The 22,283-nt window shown below is 47.0% G+C and overlaps 1 protein-coding gene across 8 annotated transcripts in view; it reads left to right on the forward strand.

The window, feature by feature from the left end:
- Positions 1-22,283, forward strand: part of LOC119396905 (uncharacterized) — a 125,125-nt gene that overhangs the window by 45,108 nt on the left and 57,734 nt on the right. For 2 of the 8 annotated variants that reach the window (XM_049416164.1, XM_049416159.1), the window contains exon 1: positions 731-844. The exons of the other annotated variants lie outside the window; for them this stretch is intronic. In XM_049416164.1, coding sequence (XP_049272121.1) covers positions 746-844 — 99 coding nt within the window. In that variant the 5' untranslated portion in view covers positions 731-745. Of the gene's footprint in view, positions 1-730; positions 845-22,283 lie in introns of those variants that run through there. 8 annotated transcript variants of the gene reach the window in all.

The raw sequence follows: 22,283 nt of genomic DNA on the forward strand, positions 1-22,283 counted from the left end.
TCGACTTGAATCGTACAACTGACTCGTTGACGGCAATGTTGTCTGTTTCCATTCTACCTTACTTTCGGCTTACTTGAACCAAAGCCAAGCGAACGAAGCATCGGCCCACATCGTGGCTCCAAATAGCCAGTAACATGTCGCGCAACCACAAAAGAAAGAAAGCGAGAGACAGGACAGAGCGCTTTCTGTGGTTGCGCAGTATAGTTCAGTATGAACCAACCAGCCCGCAGGGAAGTATCACCACACAACACAGCTGTTTGCAGTAGGATAAAGAAGGCTGCGTTGAGCGGTCTACAAGCGAGCCGGGGAAAGCAGCGAAGCCCCGAATCAGCGGACACGCGAGAATAAGCAGAACTGGCTGGCCATTCTGGTTTCGGGCTTAGTTCGACCACCGCACCCAGAAAGCCTCGTCGAGCTCATCGTCCTCTGACACTGAGCGGCTTTCAAAAAAAGAAAAACGTGTTCTGCGTTGTGTGCCCTGTCGGCGACTGTCTGTCTGCCGTCTCGTTGTTGGCCAGCAGCCGTCCAACGTTGCATGCTCGGTCGGTAACGCTCAGTCCGCGCTCATACGCCGCCGCTGCCGCTGAGGCCTCGTGATTGGACCGAACATGCAACCAATTGCTCGAATGCGTGTCGGCAGCTCGCCTTTGTGCGGTGTCGAACTTGCCGATCTCCTTTGTTTTACGAGAGGTCGCGGGGGAAGAGGGACGGAGAGAAGGAAGCTGGAGTCCAAACCCGCTATAAAATGGATTCACTCGCCGCAGAACGTGCTTCAAGGTGCCTACCGAGCGGAATATACGACGCGCCCATCATGTTTTCGATCAAGTTACTCCATTTTGCCCGGGTGAGCGCCCTTTCCCTTTCTCTCTCGCTCTCTCTTCCATGAAACTACACATAACTAAGTTTTCAATTTAAACACTATCTTTGGCGTTGTAGTAAATCCTAATTCCAGTAACACGAAAAAAAAAAAAAAGAAAAGGAAGAGGTGCGTGTAGTTCTCTGTCTTCTAGTCGCGCGCCTTCAATCTGCTCCCTTGATGCATGCGGCGCTCGCGAGTACTTTTACCGGCTGTGCAGTGGAGTTGAGTAAGTGGTGTATCGCTCGGGCTTCGTTCCGGGGCTAGCCGACTTATCGAAATGTGAACGAAGAGAATACGAGAGTGAGGGGGGATAAGAGAGAGAGAGAGATCAGGATGAGAATTCATCGCGCATTTAGCTTCTTTTTGCGTCCTCGTTCGCTTTGTGTAGTTCGCTTCTTTATCTTAAAGGCACGTGTACTACTACTACAATGCTTGGCCTGATGTTCCAAGTACCAGATAAGGGCCCTTCGAGGTATTAACAGTCAGTAAATAACGCACACCGCGTTAAATGGAAGCGGTGCCGTTTTAGAATAGATTACGTTTTTAGAAAGGTCAAGGCCGGCCAGCGTGCCACGACGAAGAGATGAGGCCAAATACCTTACGTATACATAACACACAAACTACCTCTGAAACCTCGTGGTCAGATGCGGGTCTTACTTGCTATGTGTCTTTTTCGCGGACAGAATCTCCTTGACTAGGAAAGATTAGAAACGTCTCTTTGTGACCAGGGCTGAATGAGCGGCCAATTAATGTTTGGGCTAATTAATTACTGATTTTACACCACGACATTTGCTGTTACTGTTTTCAGCCACCCAAAAGGTACAAGTCGAATGAGTCAACGTAAACATGCCATCTTTAAAGGTTTGCGTGAAGCTGTCTAGCGATACGTTTCGTGCTAAAATGTGCGGGGTGTTTTTAAGCATGAAATGCTTTTAGCTCCCGATGTCGGCGACATTCAAGTGACCCTGAGCAGAAAGCCCGAGCCGTTAACAACGGTTAGCACTGGCATAAGTTCGTTGGATGATGACTACTGTCGGCTAATGCTGCAGTTAATGTTGGCTAAATATGGCTAAGCCATTGCTAATGTTAAATGATTGTGAGTATTGGCCAGCGTAGGCTATCCACTGTTACAAGAACGCGTTGCCTCCACTTAATCCAGTGATGCCCTCCCACATGCATAGAGCTGGTTCTGCATGCATGATCGTTTTTTTTTTTGTTTATTTGCGTTACGCCGGCGCACCTGGTTTGTGACAAGTCGCATACAAACGACGTCGTGCAGAAGCTGCGGCGCGTCGAAAGTTCCGCGCGCCCTCGCGCTCTCGCTGTGGCCGAGTGTGTAGGTTGGTGCCACGCAGAAAAATAGCGCGCACTACGCGACGACGACGCCAGTGACCGGCGAAGCGCAGTTTTGCGTGCCTGGTCGACCTTGCGAGGGGGCGTTTCCGGCGGTGGCAAATGCGTGCGCGGTCCCCGTGACCGCTGAAAGACACCGTGTGCCGACTCGAAGGACGCTCAGCGTCGCAGGTAAACATTGCGACAAACAGCGTGTTGCATCCGACTGGATGGCATTCTCGCGCAGATGTCGCGCACTCTCGATCAGTCAGTCAGTCAAAGAACTTTATTGAAGTCCTGAGGAGCCGATTCCCCTCAAGGAGGAGGTTCAATGGGGATTCCCCTCAAGGGGAGGCACCCACGTGGGGACGGGCAGGGTGAGCCCCGCCGCCAAATTGTGGGCCATGTGGACAGTATGTTATAGATTGGCGTAGTAGATAATTTAACAAATAAATACCGTACACGTTGGTTTCCGAGCAACGTGCACGGTATTCATATATATATATATATATATATATATATATATATATATATATATATATATATATATATATATATATATATACGATAGAAAAGGGGACAGACAAACGTGCGAAACACAAGTTTTCCTTGGAGGAAAAGAAAGAGAGACTCTTTATTAGAAAAACAGAGATATTTGCTGGAGGAAAACTTGTGTTTCGCACGTTTGTCGCCCTCTTTTTATACCGCATTTTCCACCGGATCCATTGAATTTGACCCCACCGTGTGTGTGTGTGTGTGTGTGTGTGTGTGTGTGTGTGTGTGTGTGTGTGTGTGTGTGTGTGTGTGTGTGTGTGTGTGTGTGTGTGTGTGTGTGTGTGTGTGCGCGCGCGTGTGTGTGTGTGTGTGTGTGTGTGTGTGTGTGTGTGTGTGTGTGTATGTGTGTGTGTGTGTGTGTTTGTGTGTGTGTGTGTGTGATGGACGAATTCATGTAAACCAGTGCATTTATAAGCTTTTCTTCATTATTACAATTAGTCAGGTTATAAGAAATTAGTACTGTGTATAATCTAAAACGCCTCTTGCGTTTTCTTTAATTGAATATACGAACAGCGCAACTGACAAGGACAGAGGAAGGTAACAACACACAGCTTTGTCCTCTGTCCTTGTCAGTTGCGCTGTTCGTATATTCAATTATGACCTACCAACTTGCCCAAGTTTCCACGCTTCACGTTTTCTTTAGTCGCTTTAAACCTGCTGCGGTGGTTATGGAGGCACGCGTGCTTATGCCTAATTTTTATTTAATTTTATTTCATATGTGTGCTCCAGAGGAGGCACAAGAATTTGTCATTGGGGCGTAACAACAGGCTATGCGATGAGACGCGCTATAGTTGCTCACCGATGGTTGCCCATTGAGTGGAATAGATACAAAAGAAGTGAATTGCTAGACAGTTGCATAAACTGCGACAAATGCATCTGCATGCACGAGTCACGGTGCCTATATGGACATTACTTGCCGGTTGCGTTAGCACGTCGTGTAAGCGTCACCAAGAATGCAAGATGTCAACTCACGATTTCTAGAAAGTTGGAAATTAGCCGAAGCGCTTTCCAAAAAGCTGGTTTCAGCGTCATATACTTTCCGCAGTGTTATTTTTCTTTTTTGTCAGGCACTAATCAACGCTACCATTAAAAACACGCTATGGAAAAGACAGCCGTATCCATAGACCGGATAGAATCGCGAGTCAGTTTAGTCATTTTGTACACGTATCGAAGTAATAATGCTTACGTGCGTCGGTATCCCGCAAAATTGCTATCTGCTATACAGCGCGGCCATGCACTGTATATATAGTACAACGAAGCAGCATTTGTAACAGCGTGGCCAATGCCTTATCACCCGTTTGCGTCAGCAGTGTGTTGCAGCCTCGAAAGGGCACGTGCGAGGTAATGCGGAAGCTTTCACTGGCATGCGCACGCTGTGATATGACTCTTTACAGTCCTAACATGTCGAGGAAGCACTTGACGATTAGAGAAAGCTGCACGGCAGTAACAGGCCGCAATAAATGCGCACCAGAATCAGTTTAGGCACACATACACGCACACAAGAGCGAAGCAAGCTTTGACGACCCGCATGTTGTAACATAGCACCGTAAACGTTCCAGATAATTCCGCGCAAGCTTGGCGTAATTACAAGTTCCTTGCCATACATATTGTCGTTCAGTCGGCACTAATAAACTCAATCAGTTAAGGAAGCTCACTTTGTATCCTTGATTTATCGGTTGAACGCTCCCTGCTCCCAACGTAAGGATTCATATCGCTCGATTCACATTCCTCTCTTATCATCCGCCACTCACTACTGATAGGGCGTGGCGATAACGTATATAGGCGGAGTGCCGCCGACAGAGCGCGAAAAGGATCAGAGATGCATGCAATAGTGCCCTCCCATTGTTCTGGCGCTATAGTTCATAAAGGCACATTCACCTTGATAATTACTATACATTTTTTGCGACGTGATTATATTTATTACGATTGCAGTTATTTATTTATTTATTTACATTTTGCTGTACATTGTATCAAATTATGTATTATTTACTGAGGTAATTTCTTCCTCAATCTCTCCACTATGACCAATTTATAACGAATAGAGCAGAAACGTATATCTGTACCGAATAAGTCGTTAACGATATTGTCCATTAGTTGACATACACCAAAAACCACCCAATCAATTATTTTATTTTTGCTACTGGAATTTGTGTTTCATTTGTTGGGTTATCACCCGCCGCGGTGGTCTAGGGGTTATGGTGCTCGACTGCGGATCCGGAGGTCACGGGATCGAATCCCAGTGGCGGCGGCCACATTTCGGTGGAGGCGAAATACTAGAGGCCCGTGTACTTCGATTTAGGTGCACGTTAAAGGACCCCAGGTGGTCAAAATTTCCGGAGCCCTCCCCTACGGGGTCCCTCATAATCATATCGTGGTTTTGGGGCGCGAGACCCCAACAATTATTGTATTATTTGCTGGGTTATCGCTCGGAATATCATGGTAAGTGTTCAAGGTACGAGGTTCAAAGTCGTATGCTGCGACTACCCGCGACCTCCACCCTTGAGTTTTTCTCCGCGTTTTTGACCCCGGGAACTTTGCGGAAAGTCGCCATAGGCAGTTAGATACTTTCTGCCACGTTTGGGACCTCGGGTAATAAGAGAAATGCGCCACCAACGCTGGAACCAAACTTCTGCCTCTGAGCACCTCTGTGCTCTGATCACTGTATAGGCCCCGATCGCACGCATGCGTCTGAAGAACCAGTCGACCGAAGCAGACTACAGCTCTTTGAGACGTTTGGCGCGTGTATCACGTGGTTCTCGTGTTCGTTCCTCGTGACAACTCGCGCTTTGAGACGCTTGTGTTACTGCACCATCTCCGGGATCGGAACACATTTCCCAGGACTTTTCTTGTATCGGCCCAGAACGAACAATTTTTAACTTCGTCATATTAACCCTCACCACATGACATAAAATCATGGTACTACGTACGATTGCATAACACGTAGTTGCTGATGGCGACACAATGGTGCTTTATTTATTTATTTATTTATTTATTTATTTATTTATTTATTTATTTATTTATTTATTTATTTATTTATTTGGGTCTTGTTTTTTTTTTATTTACATATAGCTTATAAGCCTTCAAGAAGGCGTCGGGTAAGGGCGAAGTGTGGTTGTGCAATCGCAAGCAAGTATTATTTAAAAGCAGAAAAGGCATCAGTACAACGAAAGGATTATTTACGCGACGCAGTAACATGCAACAATAATACTGTAATAACACACAATATGAAGATATACATGCAGCATGGTATTGATAATGATGATAACGTCACATGTTATCAGTTCAACAATAGCTACGCCAACTGGGACAAAAAAAGTATCGCAAAGTTGAGGATAAGTGATGCAGGTGGGGAAAAAAAAGCAAGAAGCAAAAGTTATTAGACAACCGAAGCGGCAAAATGTTCGATTCTTTAGCTTACACTGTCTTCATGCCCATGTATAGAACCAAACAGTCGGCGTGCATGCAAATCCCGTCGAACAGCTATAGAGTGCATACGGAGCATAAATCATGCCGTCGACATCACGTGATCGTCGTTGCCGTAGTCTTCCCTGCTGTTGTCGCACACACGCTCGCGTCAGATACATAGCTGTTCGTCTTAAAGGAGTCCGCCAGGTAACGCTTTGCGGCGGCACTAGTAAACGATGTTGTGTCACGAAACATAATCAAAAACGATGCCAGGAAAAATGCTTCGCATATACATCGATTCCCGCAGTCCGCGGGATCTGCTTAATTCTCTTCTCCTGCGCGTATGCCCGCATCCGGCCGGGACAGTGAAATTTATCTGTCTGGAGTGATGGTCTTGGCAGTCGTCCCGCATTCCCATCATTTGTTCCTCTGTCGCAAGCGCAACGTAACGCCCGACGACCTGGGCTGCTCGTTGTCGCCGTGAAACTCGTGCATCTTGCAGTACGTCGCTGGTGAGCTCATTACTCTTTCACCGAGCGACGACGGTCAGCTCTGCTACGTCATCAAACCGCTTTAGGCCGCTACGACTATGTGCAAGGTGTTAAGTATCATTCACACCTGCGACTATAGCACTGGACGCGCGATCCGCTTGCGACTAACGACCGAAAAGATATACATACGCAAAGCGACCGATGTTCACACCGGCTAGTGCGGCCGTCTCCGCACCGTATTCGCGTCTGCTCGCACTGCCATTGCCTCGTAAAATAAGCTGACGTCCTCTTCCTGCGCATCTGATTGGTTCAGAGGTTTGCGAATGCAAAATCGAGCAGCGAGCAACTGAGCTAAACCAGTCGCTTTTCGGCCAAAGCGTTTATTTGCGACCATTTGCGACCAACTTCGTCGTGCGACCGGTGCTATAGTCGCAACTGTGAATGAGCCTCTTATCAGGTGGCTGCGTACACCGGTGGTGACGTCGACGAGAGCGGCTGCTGTGATGACTTCGTCGAGCTTTGAAGCATGGATTTCTTACCACAGGTTCGGTTTTCCTTTATACCATGAAAAAATGGACCAACAATCGACTTGAATCGGAGAATTAGTCCTATTTGTAATGAATGAATGCACAACTTTATTTGTCCCTGGTTAACGGGCAGGGGGCAATGGGACAGAGTGTGGGGGGAGGACCTACTTGAAGTAGGCCTCCACTACCCTCTCAGACCACGCCAGGATTGCCTCCTGAATGTCGGGCCTCGAGCTGCGCAAGGCAGCCTCCCACTGCTCCTCACTAGAAATTAGGCGTGCCAGGAAAGGGGGAAAAGGGCTCTTAGGGCAGCGCCACATGATGTGGTTTAAATCTGCTGCAGAAGCGGCGCAGAATTTACAAGAGGGAGAAGGGTAACTGGAGGGATAAATGTGGTGTAGGAGGTAAGAGCAAGGAAAGGTGCGAGTCTGCAGCTGTCGCCACAGAATTTCGCACTTGCGCGGAGATTTGCGTATGAGTGGCGGAAAGGTTAAACGTTTTAATCGGTAGTGTCTTTTTATTTGTAAAGTATAGTCGAAGCCTTTGAACAGCAAATGTGATTGAAAGTAACGTAAAGCGTCCAAGAACTTAGGGAGAAAATTGTCTCCAAACAAACAAAAATTCCCCATCGACTGAGCAAGAATCTCTATATGACACGACTTGTGTAATTGAGCGGATTAGAGGAGGTGGAAACCGAAGAAAAGAGGAAACACTTTTCGTCTCATTGTGACTTTCGTCCCGGCAATTTTACTATGCATTCGCTATTACATCATTTTGCACTTCATATATTGTCAAAACAGCTGCCGCGTTAGGGTAAGCCCTGGAGTATATTTATCTCTGATATGCTCACAATTCCGCGCCAATTATCAACTGCTAGATTGGGGCCGAGGGTAGTTAATCGTTTATCCTGCTGCAGGATCAGGCTTGATTCCGCGAAGGAAGCCAAGGTATCTTCATTTATTTACGTGGTCATTCAAGTCTATACCGATACACACCCAGGCCAAAGTGTATCGGGTCGGCATAGAAATGTCTAAAGAGCTCGCGTGCATATACGCGCAGTGAGCGAGTTGTCCACGTGCAGGAAGCCTGATAGCGAAAGCCCATTGTTGCGCTCCCGCGGGCAGAGCTAAGTTGGCCAGGGCTGACGCCTTTAAGTATTGCTCCGGTTCGTTCGATTATTGCTACGACGGGAGCGCACATTTCACATGCACCTTAGGAAGAAAAAGAGCGGCGAGTGCGCTGACTGCGCAATGCAAAATGGCTTCTAGGATTTTCCTTCTTTCATCCACGCCAATGCTTTCAGAGCAAATCAGTGGCCTGTGAAAAGAGAGAGAGTCAGGAGAGATTAAATGTAGGAGACATCGAAACCGAATACGCACCGAAGAGGCCGCGAATTCTGTGACGTCTAATGGTGGGAATTTTCAAAGTTATGAGGACCAGCCATCTTTGGACAAGAACTGCGGGTCAGGCGCAACGAACTACGACGATGGCGTCCTGATTGTCCTTATATCTCATGCTACAGCCGCCACTGTTCACTAGCCACCAGCTGTGACGTAACCAAACCATCAGTCCCTGGCTCACCGCCCGCACCGACAGGTGGTACATCTGGGGTCAAGATTATGTGCATATTTGCTCTAAAAGAGGCTGCGAGAGTAAGAGAATCTGGGCTGTATATATATAGGCCATAGTGTGGAATATAAGCAAGAATGTGTGTGTGTTGTCGTTCACTGTGTTACGGTGTTGCAACATACAGTAAAGCCTCGGTAATACGAATCTCGCGGGGTTACGAAAAATATTCGTATCATCCGAAATTCGTATCACCAGAAAACATGGAAAAATTGTATGCGACAAAAGAAAGCTGGCATACGTTTTGATTTAGTGTTTCTCAGGGCCGCAGTGACGTGATGAACAGCTCTGAATGATTGCCAGTAAAGTTTTTAGACGTCAACGATCATACTTGTACTCGTACATATACGGTGCATGCGCGCGTGAGTAATTAATGAACTAGATGTGTTGTGCCCTGTGACCGCTAGTAGCCCCTTCCTAATTTTACTATGCTTTTTCTGCGTGTCAGCAAAGTACCGCGGCGAAAGTGACTTAAAAAGCGCTTTGCACACGATAGATAGAGGCCAAGCTCCTTCTCCAAGACCATCCGCTTCGTCTCTTGGGGTCTTCGTTCACCTTTCATGGGACTTCATGATAAACCCGCAGCCCAAGTTTCAGCCTTGTTTCATAGAACGTCTGACAGCGGGGACATGGCTTGCATCGAGGTTGCTGGCACGTGTTGACGCAGCACAAAGACACTGCTGCCTCGAGCACAGGAGCACGCGTCAACGCGTCGGTGAAAAAAAGCGCGACGTCAACGTCATCTATAATCTAAATGCGAAGGCGCATAAAGGCCTCCAAGGTTCGCACGCACTATCTCGGAGGCAACGACCCACCGTTGATGGTCGCGCAGCGCGCACGCCCGCGCCCGCGCGTGACTGCCGCGTCTTCCACGACTGCGCGGGCAGCACCTGTTCGTACCTGTGCGCTAGCGCACGTTCGTATCAAACGTCGCGGGTGCAAATCGGTTCGCAACAACCGCACTCCAATACATTGCAGGCTAATGGGCCTTGTCGGGGCCACAGAAAAATTCGTATCACCCCGAAATTCGTACGAGCTGTGATCGTATCACCGAGGTTTTACCGTATATGGGTGATGAAAAATTGTTGAACAGGGAATGTCTCATGAGCCAACGTCTCGACAAATGGATTTTTCGTCAAGGAGAGGGTGTTTTACGTAACTTGAACTCAGGATATGATAAAAGTGGTTAACCGCAGCTAAATGAAACCAACGGCATATGGTTTACCGTAATGTGGCGTTCCTTAGAGTAATCTTATATTGCTGTAAACTATCTGATTAAAATCAATTATGCATAATTTTTAATATTCAATTTAGGGCCAAGTGAGTTTTGTTACGTTGTAGAGGAAATTCAGAAGACGGTCCGATATTTTTCGGCAACGTATCTTGTTGCGCGGCGATTTTTTTTTTTTTCGGCGTTTTAGAAAATCTCGCGATATACGAAATAGAACCACGTGTCTGTGCTCATGCACTGTCGTATTACTTCGAGGGGAAGAACCTTGCGCGCGGCATTCGCTTATCAAAAGCGGCGACCCGTCTTTTCCGCGTGCTGTCGTGGAAGGTGCACTGTGAAGCCGAGCCGCGGCCGCTCACTTTCCCACGGTAAGCGCGCGTGATTCTTTCGTTCGCAGCACGCTTGAGAGTGCTGCAATGTGATAGCGCATAAAGTCCCTGGATAATTTTGGGAAAGTACCGTCTTTCTTTTAACCGAGCCGCTACGCCGAGCACCCTCCTCTCCCGCCTTCCACCACCCCGCTTAACGGGAAACGCGCGCGTTATCAGCGTGATATAGAATTCTTGATTGGAAAGTGGCGCGAGCCGGGTTATAGGGCCAGCGCCCGCACGGTGGCCGTTTGGGAGAGGATATAGATAAGGTTTGGACACTTGGGAGAGGATATGGAGGAGAGTGTCGCTACTTTCTATATATTAAGGGACTTCAATAGCGCATAGGCTGCAGTTACTTGTTTTTTTTTTTTTTTTTTTTTTTACTATTTCGCGGGCTTTCTTTAAACGCCTAAAAAAAAAAGACCACACAGCTCGTGTACGTCGCCGCAAAATATCGGAGTTTCTAAATGCCCACTATAAATCCGCGAAGCTAACTTGACGCTAAACTTAATGTTAAGAAGTCAATATTATAAAGTTAATAATAAAAAAAAATGCCTTACGTATTTAACCAATGAATCTCAATATTAAAAAGGCGCTCTGAGACGCGCCGCATTAGAGCAAACCATATGTTGCAGGTTTCGACCAACTGCGGTTAACCTCTGCTAAAATCATTGGTCTAAGTTACACCAAACACCCGGTATACTGTACGTATATACATGCATTATACACGCTATGAATTATATGACTGCAAGCGATAACCTGAAACAGTTAAGAGGGGGTTTGAATAGATTCATCATTTTAGTGTCACGTATTTTCAGATATATATATATATATAATATATATATTATATATATATATATATATATATTATATATATATATATATATATATATATATATATATATATATATATGTGTATATATATATATATATATATATATATATATATAGATATATATATATATATATATATATATATATATATATATATTATATATAATAAGAAAGGACAACACGACACGTGTCAAATTCACGAATGTAACATTTGCAGCGAAATGGAACGGCACAGCACGAATACACAGATCTCGAATTACCGGGGCGCTCGGAAATATTATATCGTGTACGGGAATAAATGAACGACGCCAGCGCGCCCGTGTGGAAGCGGCACGCCTCCGGCCGGACATGATGTGCATCGAGAACGCGCCCGACATGCCTCGCCGTGCGTCGCCGTTGATGCCGGTCAAAGGGGCAAGTTGTTTTACGCTTCATTTTTTTCTTCCTTCTTTGCTGCGCTCGGCTGCTAAACTCTGCTGCGGTCGAGGGCCCATTAACGTAACGACGTTCCACGTGACTGCGGAAAGCGGATCTTCTTGGCACGTTGTTTGTGCCGCGAGCTCGAGAGATGGGTCGATATCATCGGCGGCGGTCGGCGTGCTGCCTTTCCTGCTGCTCTTGCCAGAGGCAAGCGGGGTCGTGCGACGAATCGAATACCGGCAATGCCAAATGCAAGTTGCGCACTCAGGCGCGTCTGCAGTGTGTTTCTTAACGCGTCCGCGCGCCTTCGGGGCCAGCAACGCGCTCTTGCCAAGCGCGCTTGATCCCCCGCAAGACTCGATCCCCCTACCGGGCAATGTTAGAGATGACACTAAGCTACCATGAAGTGGTTAACAAAGGGGTACGACTTAGTGTTCCACTGGCTATATACCTGGATAGTGCAGCATTACTGACAATCAAAGGGACGACAAAGGACCTCTGAAGCACATGAAGAGAGAGAGAGAACGCTTCGATTCCTTTGCCGAGAACGGAGACAGATCGGCACCTCTGCCGTCTTGCCCGAAAAATAATACACCGCAATGCATCAACCTGTATATCATATATGCCATGAAATTTCAGCTGTTACCGTGTCATATTCGACGGGATGAAAAATTGCTACGCGATCTCCGACTAGGAGGAGGAGGAGGAAGGAAATGAAGGAAAGGCAGGGAGGTTAACCAGACGCGCGACCGGTTTGCTACCCTACGCTGGGGGGAAGGGATGAAGGGATTAAAAGAAAGAAAGAAGGGAAGAAGGCACTGTCAGGGTACATATGCACCTGTCCATTGAATGCCTACAAGCGGTCGGTTAAGCCGGTCGATTTTAAAAACAGCAGTAATGCTCGCGTCGCTTTGCTGGCCTGCGAGTTTCATTTACGAACGCCTACTAATTCCTAATTAAAGTGGTAGAACACGTACGACGTTAAAAAAAAGAACTATAAAACATCTTGTGTGTGATAGTCCAGTTTACGATGACATAAACCTCGCACTTCGGACAGCATTATAGGCCACTTTTATGACAGGTATGCTCAACAGAAGAGACGTTTTCGGGACCGTGCCTCGTGCATCTGCGATGAGCAGCGTTACAAAAGCGGTGCTGGGCTTCTTGAGATGCACTTACCCATACGAGCACTAGTTGCGGAGGACTAATCGCGGAGCGCTTCCTTTTATGCGTGCGTTAGTACGAACCTCTCTTATCCTGCTCATTTTTCAGATACCCTTCCCCCAGTTGGGCACCCGGCAGGCCCTGTTTATTATTATTATTATTATTATTATTATTATTATTATTATTATTATTATTATTATTATTATTATTATTATTATATATTATTATTATCATCATCATCATCATTACTACACATCTTCGAACGGCAAACACAGATATCCATCATTGCTCTGACACGAGTGGGAGGATCCAGCTTTCTCGATGCATAGTTTGCCAGGCGCTAATAACCTTGGCAAATTATATTTTGAGATCATGCTGCTCTGTCCTGGACGCTGCGATCTCTCATTCTTTGAGTGACCAGCTCTCACGAGGGCAAAAAAAAAAATTAATGACGAAATCACACGTTTCAATCAGACTCGCGTGACATGCTTCCCCCCCCCCCCCCCCCCGGCACTCCAGTCCAGGAAAATGAAGTACACCAGAATTCATCAGTCGGTGCCTGTATGCCATATTGAAATTCCAACTGTTACCTTGTGCTATTGTGCTATTGGCTCGTTGGCGCATAAACTACTGTGTAGAACTCGTAGACAATGCGGACGTTAGTGCATTTACGATGAGGAAGCAGCGCCAAGGGCGTGCTATTTGTCAGCACTTGTAAATGCTTGTATATGTAACTCTCGGTACACTCTTAAAAAAAAGTTAGGAAAAAGCTTGTAACCACGAGCAAATAGTAACAGCAGCTGTTACTAGCTTTCTTGGACCATTACTAACTTTTTACTACCTACGTTAGCAGACACTCAAAAGTTGCAACGGTTACTACTTCTTGCGCACCGTTACTAACTTTTTGCCATGCACCTGTTAAATGAACTTGTTAAACGAATCTTAGAAGTTATTATTACGAGCTTTTTACAACCTATTCACGAGCACGGGGATCCACTCCAGTTCATTGAGGCGATATTAGTAAGCTTAGTACCCCATCTTGGGTCTTGTATTTTAGGCCATGTTGAGACAATATTACGCAAAATAGACGTAACATATTGATTGTCTTAATATGGTTGATTAAAAGTCCTATGCTACGTTACCTCGCGCACCTAATAAAATTGTACGCTATGTAAATATAGGCGCATAACTTAAACTATGAATCCTAAAGCCTAGCTGCCCACTGGCACCAGCTGCGTACCCCAGAGGTAGGGCTATATATACTCCTGGAAACACTTATGAATTATACGTGTCGCGTAGCCTTCAATAAAGAAAAAAAAAAGTGTCGCGTAGCCTTGTCGTTGTCTATGTGTGCTGTTCTGATTCATGACATACTGTGCATATTTACTAGGGGTGTGCGAATATTCGAAAGTTTCGAATATTCGTCGAATATTACATTCGAAATGTTCGTATTCGATTCGAAAATCGTGTATTCGAAAAGTTTCGAATAATCGATAACTTCGAATATTCGAAAAATTCCAATATGCGATTCGATTATCATGGATAAAATAACTCGTCTTCCACATTTCTGCTGCGTTTCGTATAGCTAAAACGTTGCCAGAGGAGCGATAAACATCGTAAGTACACGGAGGCACGATATCTGCCTGCGACGAGCGCCCCAGTACGTATGATTTATTGCTGGTGCATCTCCGACGTGCAGTGCTGTTGGCGATCATGTAACCGTACATTTTCAATATTATGCGGCCGTAACGTGCCGCACTACGACTAGTTCACTATGCGGGACCACTTCTGAAGAAAGACAGTGACCCACGTGACTGGTGGCGGACTGTAGGCACCTTCAGATACCCCAGTCTGGCAAGCTTTGCCCCATGTACCTCCCTATACCAGCCACTTCTGTTCCAAGCGAGCGTGGCTTTTCAATGGCAGGGGGCGGGGGATTGTCTGTGTTACAGGGAGCGCCTGCTGCCTGATCATGTGGAGCAACTAATATTTCTTCATGATAACATCTAGTCATTACTTCATTGTGCCGTGATATTTGCTTGCGTTGTGATGTGGCATTGTGCTAGCCTGGACATTGTGTTCTGGAGATAGCAGTGTATGTTGGTGCTGCCAGTCAGGCTTAATTTTTTGTTTTCAAATAGCTACATGTTAAATAAAATATCGTTACTGTGGAGGCATCTTTATTTGATATTCGATATTCGATTCGATATTCGAAGGTGGATATTCGTATTCGATCTCGCGAATTTGACCGTTATAAAAACAAGAGACTCGTGAGGCGAAAAATCTCGGTTACTAATTTTTTTTTTTTTTGGTAGTAACCGTTGCTACCTATTTTACTAGTTAGCAACGAGAAGGGTAGTAACCGCTACTAAGTGCTGTTGTAACGGCAAGGGTAGTAACGGGTTACTAACCTCCCCGTACTAACCGCACTTACTAACAGGGTAGTAACATATGTGACAAGTAGTTAGTAAACCGAAGTTAGTAAGTACTACAACCTTTTTTTTTAAGAGTGTACAGCGCGTTAGCGCTGAATGGAGCGATTCGATAGGATCTATATTCATATATAGTGCTGCACATGCAGGAGCAACGAAACCTGAATCGCTGGGCATGCGTCGAGGCCACGTTCGCGCGCAAGAACGCGCGCGTGTGCCTGTTGCCGCAGCGACGGCCACCGAAGAGTGGCGGAATGTGCTGCCATGTCCCGCGTGGTTCCGGGGTATTTAGCAGCTCGGTGAGCGAGGGCAGACAATAGGCCACCCCATTGTGTGGTGATTGAGCTATAGGTGCCAGCGATGCCACATGCGGTATACGATAGCGCGCTCCCTTCTGCATTACACGTATACATACAGGAGCAGTGCGCAAAAAAAAAAAAAAAAAAACAGCCCCACAGATTCCACGGCCTGATAACCACGCACGAGGAATTTCTCCTCCCCGGAGCTCGTCAAAAAAAAAAAAAAAAAAGACGCTGCTATAACGGCATGCGTTGGTTGCTCGCGTATTGCACCGCCGAGCCGGCTGTGGCAAAACAGCGCGCACGTACGCGATGAAAATCGCAAGAAAAAGAAAATGAACGGAAAACGCCAGCAAGAAAAAAAAAGCGAAAGAAAAAAACAAACTCGTTTACGCCGGCATGATTGCACCGGTGGTTGTGTTGCTGTCTGCTGTAGATACCAGCGGTGTTGCGACCGCCGGCAAAACGCGTCATTATATCGCCTCCACAAAAGCCTCGACGGGATATCCCACTTCGTAGAAGAAGAGTCAAAAACGGTATAGCCCCTCGTATTGCTCCATTCACAAGGTTAAACCACGATGCGCGCGTAAAAGACGCGCCACGGTTTCCCTCTTTCCTTTCCAATCTGCGCCTCGGCAAATTATGAGAGAATCAACGACGCCTCGCGGTTTCTCGTCGTGCTTCCACTTCGTGAACGTGGGAAAACGCGAACAACGAGAAGGAACGCTACCCGAACCGGCGGTTCGACGAATCGCCCGTATCGAAAGGAATCCGAACGCTCTAGCAGACGCGTGGCTTGGCTATAAGGTCAGATAAGCAAAGAGACAAAAATATGATACGTGAGGCGGCGAGATTAGCCAGAGTAACGATAATGGTTTTCTCATTGTGACCGATATGGGTCTCTGAGCTCAACGCTGTCGCAGAATGAAAAGCTGGGGCGACAATTTCAATGCGGTATCTACACTCACCTTTCCATCCTTTCGTAACGCAACGTCTGACTAATACATGTGTGAATATACAGCTTTATCTCGTACCCCTCTTTCACACAAAGCCACGAGAGGACTGCATAGCTGAAGCAGATATAAAAGTATAGCTTGTGCCTTTCAGCGCCTCATACGAAGTCCTGCTGGCAGGGACAGACGCTGAGAAGCGAGCATACCTCCGAATCAAACATCATACTCAGTCGAAAAAAAAAAAAAGCGTCATCACACTAAGGACAAGTGTTCAATTGTCCGCTTGGCTGCTTTTCACTGCGGAGAGGAACGAGTAGGAGGAGTAGGAGGAGGAGGAGGACAGGAAATACATGAAAGAATCACAGTTTCACCGCAAGGGCGAAGCAATGAATGCGATAGCAACAAATTGTAATGCTATACGAAGTAAGGCTACCAGCTAACTCTTTTGGATCCTGTCTCACGTAACTCTATAAAACGCTGGTGTAAGAGAATACGGCCGCTCCAGGGAGATATGCGGATTTCGCAGTCTCTTCGCGTTGAGAGCGCAGCACGTAGAATGGCGTATACACGAACCGTCCGCTGATGCCTGCCGAGATAGCGCGCGCGCCAGTGATCGCGACCGCGCCCTTACAATCAAAGTTCGCAGTTGCTGCTCGAGCGACCCCCCCGCGTCCTTTCATGTTCGATCTTCAAGACGTGCGGGGCGTCTCCTCTCTGCCTGAGCAGGACTCGACGGCAGTCCTCCCGAGCGGGGGGTTGTTATCGCATGCGCACTCCGAGCGACGGAGATAGGCCGGTCGTTTGATCTCTGCTTCGGCCGCGTTCGTTGCAGCCGTTCGCGCGCTTTTACCCGCGGGTAGAACATACGATGCGCGGGGGGATGTTATCTATGTGGACTTTATACGGAACATGACGGCGACGGCAAAAATCTATCGAGAGTGTCCATATAATTGTTATCGCAATAAAAAGAAGTCGCCAGCCTTCTTTTTCACGTTCTGCATTGGCACGCGCATCGTTGCAACGTATGTGGCACAAAACTATCAACATAATCACAATAATTCCTGGGATTCTACGTTTCAAATGATTGATGCACGCCTAGAAAGTAATAATAATAATAATAATAATAATAATAATAATAATAATAATAATAATAATAATAATAATAATAATAATAATAATAACAGTAATGAGAAGAAGAAGGGAAATTTCAATGGCCAGTCTTCTAGTGTTGGTACTTGCCAATAACATGTAAGTTCTACATCTGCATATTTACAATAGGTCTGAATATGAACTGAAGTGACACCCTGTCTGTAAAAAAAAAGAAAAAAAAACTTAATTTCGTGGTTTCGAAGTGTGTTGTTTCATTGTGTAATACCCTAAAACAACTGACTTTGGATCCTTAGATATATATTCCTGTCACTATACGGACAGCAAACTGATGTGAAAAAAAAAATAGAGCGTATTTTACCGGATAATATATTTAAGTTCTCTTCATTTTCACGAAGGATTTTTCTATATATTTGCCGCTTCCTTTTACCGGGTATCGGGCCGTAACTTAAATGTTTTTCATTCTCACTCCCTGCGTCCCTCTCGTTACTCAAATATCGTCTAGCAGAGAATCAAATTGCAGCACAACAAATAACGGGCGGATATGCGTGCCGCGTCAGGCACGTGGTCACGCTGTCCTCTATTGGCCGCGAGATCGAGCGGAGTCGCCGCCTGGCGGCTACTGGCTGAAGCGCGCCTAGTGTGGATTGCTCCACGCGTCGTCTGCTAGCCGCGTTGTGTTTGCATGTGCGCGTACGTCATGCAGGGCCTCTAAAGGCGGTTTGTTCCGTTGCGCTTGTGCAACTTTAACCGCTCGTACGTATGCCTAACAACATGTAAAGAAGCATTTGGTCTTGATCGGCTGTATATGTACTGTAATAAGATCAGTGAGTGCACTTGTCGAGAGTGCTGTGTGTGGTCGTCGTACCGTCCGTTCACGAGAGTCATATCAGTGTAGGTGCCGCTCTGTGGTTCAAGCGCATTGGAAAGTGCGGTTGGCGTTGTCCTAATGATGATAAGTATTAAATCTCATGTGAATATAGCCTTTTAGCGGCTCGGTGGTTAAAAAAAAGGCTCTCATGCACTTGCGCGTTGTGGTTAGGTGTATAACTTCGGGACTGTCGTTTATAGGTTACGCGACGAGCTTTAGTTGTGTACGGTCCTGGTCCCACTGCAGAGAAATATTTCTGTCAAGTCACGTCTGACACTTCGGTACCTAAATTGTCCCCTAAACAGAACAGAAAATGGAATGGCACGGATATCGCAAAACTGAGTTGCTTTGCGCAATTATAACTTGTGGCGAAATGTATACAAAGACACCCGTGTACTTGCGAGGTAGCTTATGCCTGTCAAATTTGCGCTGTAGAAAGTTCAGTGTCGGAAGTGCGTCAGGCCTCAATCTCTTCCGCGAAAATCCTTAAAAAAAGAGAGCGAGCGAGAAAAATATATTCATCAAGATCAGCAGTGGCGATAAACTCACTCGAGCATTTTCATCGCTTATGTGGCGTGTGAGGGCTCATAAAACGATACCCTTTACTATGCACCAGATCATGCATACACACTTGCCGCGTTTCGGTGCACGTACTTGCCCTGCGGAATACTGAGAACTGTTCTCGCGGCCGTGTAAACACAATGAAACATGCGCGAACTACAAAAGGGCTCGGGGATTCTCGTTTAAACAGACTCATAGCCAAGCACGAACAAACTTTGCATTCACAGCGCAGACGGTACATGAATGACAAAGGATAAATTCCATGAATTAATTTTCTTCTTTCTCGATTGATTCTCGCTTAATTTTCCTGCGGAAGTGTAGGAAAATCAAAGCACAGGGAAGCTTCCCCGAGCGTTCGTTTACTGCGACCGTCTTCACGCTCGTAGTGCACAGCAGCAACAAGCATATAAATGCACACATTAGCGAAGTTATCGCTGATTACTCACCATTCTTTCTCGTCTGCGAACGCTTGAATGCACCGTCGTCGAAGTGCTTGCTGCACACCATCGCGTACTTGGAAGGCGTCTTGCCGTTACGAAGCCTAACGAGCCACACTCGGCGACATTCCGCGTCGGTGGGATAAAAATGGGAGCTTATCCCTGGCTCTGTGCAGTATGTGCGGCATTGTGGCACCGAAAAAAACCTCACCCTCGATAACGAAGAGTTTTCTGCGGGTACGGAACACAAAATCACGATGTGAAAACAAAAGCCCCGTGCACTTCTACACACACCACACGAAACCAGTATCCACACTAGCGGGGTGACGGTGCTGCCACCTATAGGTCGATCTCGCCGCGAATACCATTCGGCTTATACAATCAAGAATAGCTCTCGATCGCGGTCGTTTTCTTGAATGTGCGCAGCTTCCGAATATACCTATATAGTGCGCAGCGCTCTGCGGAAGAAAACAGCACGACATCAGCCAGCTGTGGTGACCTCCAGACACCCAACGCGTTGCTAGCTCATCCGGAACCGTATTTTCGTCTTTAACCGACCCATGTAGCGACACATGTACCGGAGTGTCGTAATGTTGGTGAAAGTGGTGCTTCGGCTTCTTCTGTTGCCTGACCAACACGACCGTAAATCGGAGTTGCTTTGCCCCTCGTCACCTCGAAAATGATCGACACCGAAAGGGCTTTAAAATGGACGAACAAAAATACGGTTTCCCAACGAATGCTCGCTCAGAATACACGCGCCTGCACGACGGGCTCTCTCACACGGCACAGCCGCTTGTTTTGTTTTGTTTTGGAACGTGAGTTGTTCAGACGTTCACGTTTGCGCGTTTACTCAGTCATATGCGGGCGGCCGCAGTTCAGATCTTTACGTCAACCGAGAAACGTCATGTCGCAACAGTGCTGTATTGTTTCGCACGCTGCAATAAGCCCAACGATCTCAGTTTGCGTGAAATATCAGCCAAAATGGTGCATCGACATCCGCTTAACGTGCGCAGAGAAGTGAACGTTTAACGATATTGCATAACGAACGTTAGAGCTAACGGTAAACATCGAAGGACGAGAAGCGACGCTAAAGAGTTTGCGGACCTATTTAAATGCGGGAGCCACGTGCTCCAGCCTACATTGACTGCGGCTATTTCCCCTCAAGCCGGCAATCAGGAGGCGCACAGCGAGGCGCCCGTACGCGCGCACTTGGCGAGCAGATGGCGCGTTTTCCGATTGCAAACGCGGCCGCGATGAGTGCGGCACTCCACCCCCCCCCCACCCCCCGCATTCATGCCCCCCTCCCCCCTCTCAAGCTTCCTATTCATCTGCTTCTCAAATACAAAAGCCAGGATGTCATGCGGAATGGGTTCTGGCATTGTAGTGGAAACGCGCTCTTCGTGTATACACACCGAAACGGCGCTCGCCAAGTGGGCTACACGTGCTCTTGATCCCGCGGCATGCAATAGCCAGGGTACCGTTACTGAACAGGAAACGAAGCCATCGCCATCGTGGCCATCTGCATTCCGTGTGGGAGCAAACGCGCTGTTGCGTGGCGCTGCAACAACGTTTTGCCTGAGCATATCTGCATACATAATGCGCGCCTCGCGGGTCAGGGTTCTACCGGCACGCATGCTGACTGCAACAAGGGCCGAAGCTGCGTGTGTGGTGCCTCCTCTGTCTCTCTCTAGGCCGCCTCCCTCCTTTCCTCGTGAGGATAGCTGAGGCTGTATCTCCTGACCGAGCCCGCGGTCATGTAGCGCACATTCATGCTGTTGAAGGAATCGTTGCGCTGTTCATCGCCTGGGTCATCAATAACGCTGCCTGCAGTGGTCGACGCCGTAATCTGAACCAAAATCAAGATAGGAATTGCTACCATCGTGACCGACTCGACACTGCCCCACCAGACGGAATCAGTGTCTCTGCAGTGCGGTAAGACACGCGTCCTCTCTGGTTAGATAAAGCCATGCTACAACTCAACCGCCAGCCTGCACCTCTCCTCCCTTTCTGTATTCAACTTCATTAATTTATTGAAGTATCGCTAGAAAAAAAAAGGAAGTGGTGCCGCCTTTGTCAGCGACATAGCCCATTAGTGCATGGGCTATGTCGCAAGTTACTTCCTGTGCTTGTGGGAGTCAAACTGGTCGCTTACAATTGGTAGTATCGACAGCTTCCAGTTCAAGCTTGCTTAAATTTCTCAAAAAATCCGTCAGCGCTAAATATCATAAGTGACATTACTATTTTTTATTCCTTGCTTTTCTGTTAAATCAATTGCCTGTAATTGCTGATATACTGCACATGCTTACGTAAGAAGTGGTGTAATTAATAGCAGGCCCTTGCAATGGAAAAAATAAAGAAACTCAAAAAAGCTTGAGAATCTCGTAAACTTTTACAAAAAAACAAAACAAATTTCAATGCTTAATCGAACATTGCTATCGCTGTCTCAAAACACTAGCTGGCGTTTTGAAGGGCTCCGCCGGTGGCATTGCAGTCGTCGTATCTCGATGGTATATACGTCAGATGGTAAACCGAAGAATACCGTCCCAATATCGAAAACTTCGCTGTCCGTTCCGTTTCGACCATTCTGTCCGCCACAACGTGCTATGCACACAGTGCACACACGCGTTTGTGTGAGAAGCACTCATGCCAGCAGTGCAGTCAGTAGCTCGAGAGAGGAACGCTGTCTTGGCCCCGCTACTGTGCCGACGAACCGATTAAGTGGAGTGTGACGTGATGCGTCCTTTGCGTCGTTTTTGTAGCACCAGAGGGACCAGCTCAGTGCAACTATGACCTTGACGCGGATGTGGG

This window comes from Rhipicephalus sanguineus, chromosome 1 (genome assembly GCF_013339695.2).
Source record: "Rhipicephalus sanguineus isolate Rsan-2018 chromosome 1, BIME_Rsan_1.4, whole genome shotgun sequence".
In the NCBI taxonomy this organism is placed as follows: Eukaryota; Metazoa; Arthropoda; class Arachnida; order Ixodida; family Ixodidae; genus Rhipicephalus; species Rhipicephalus sanguineus.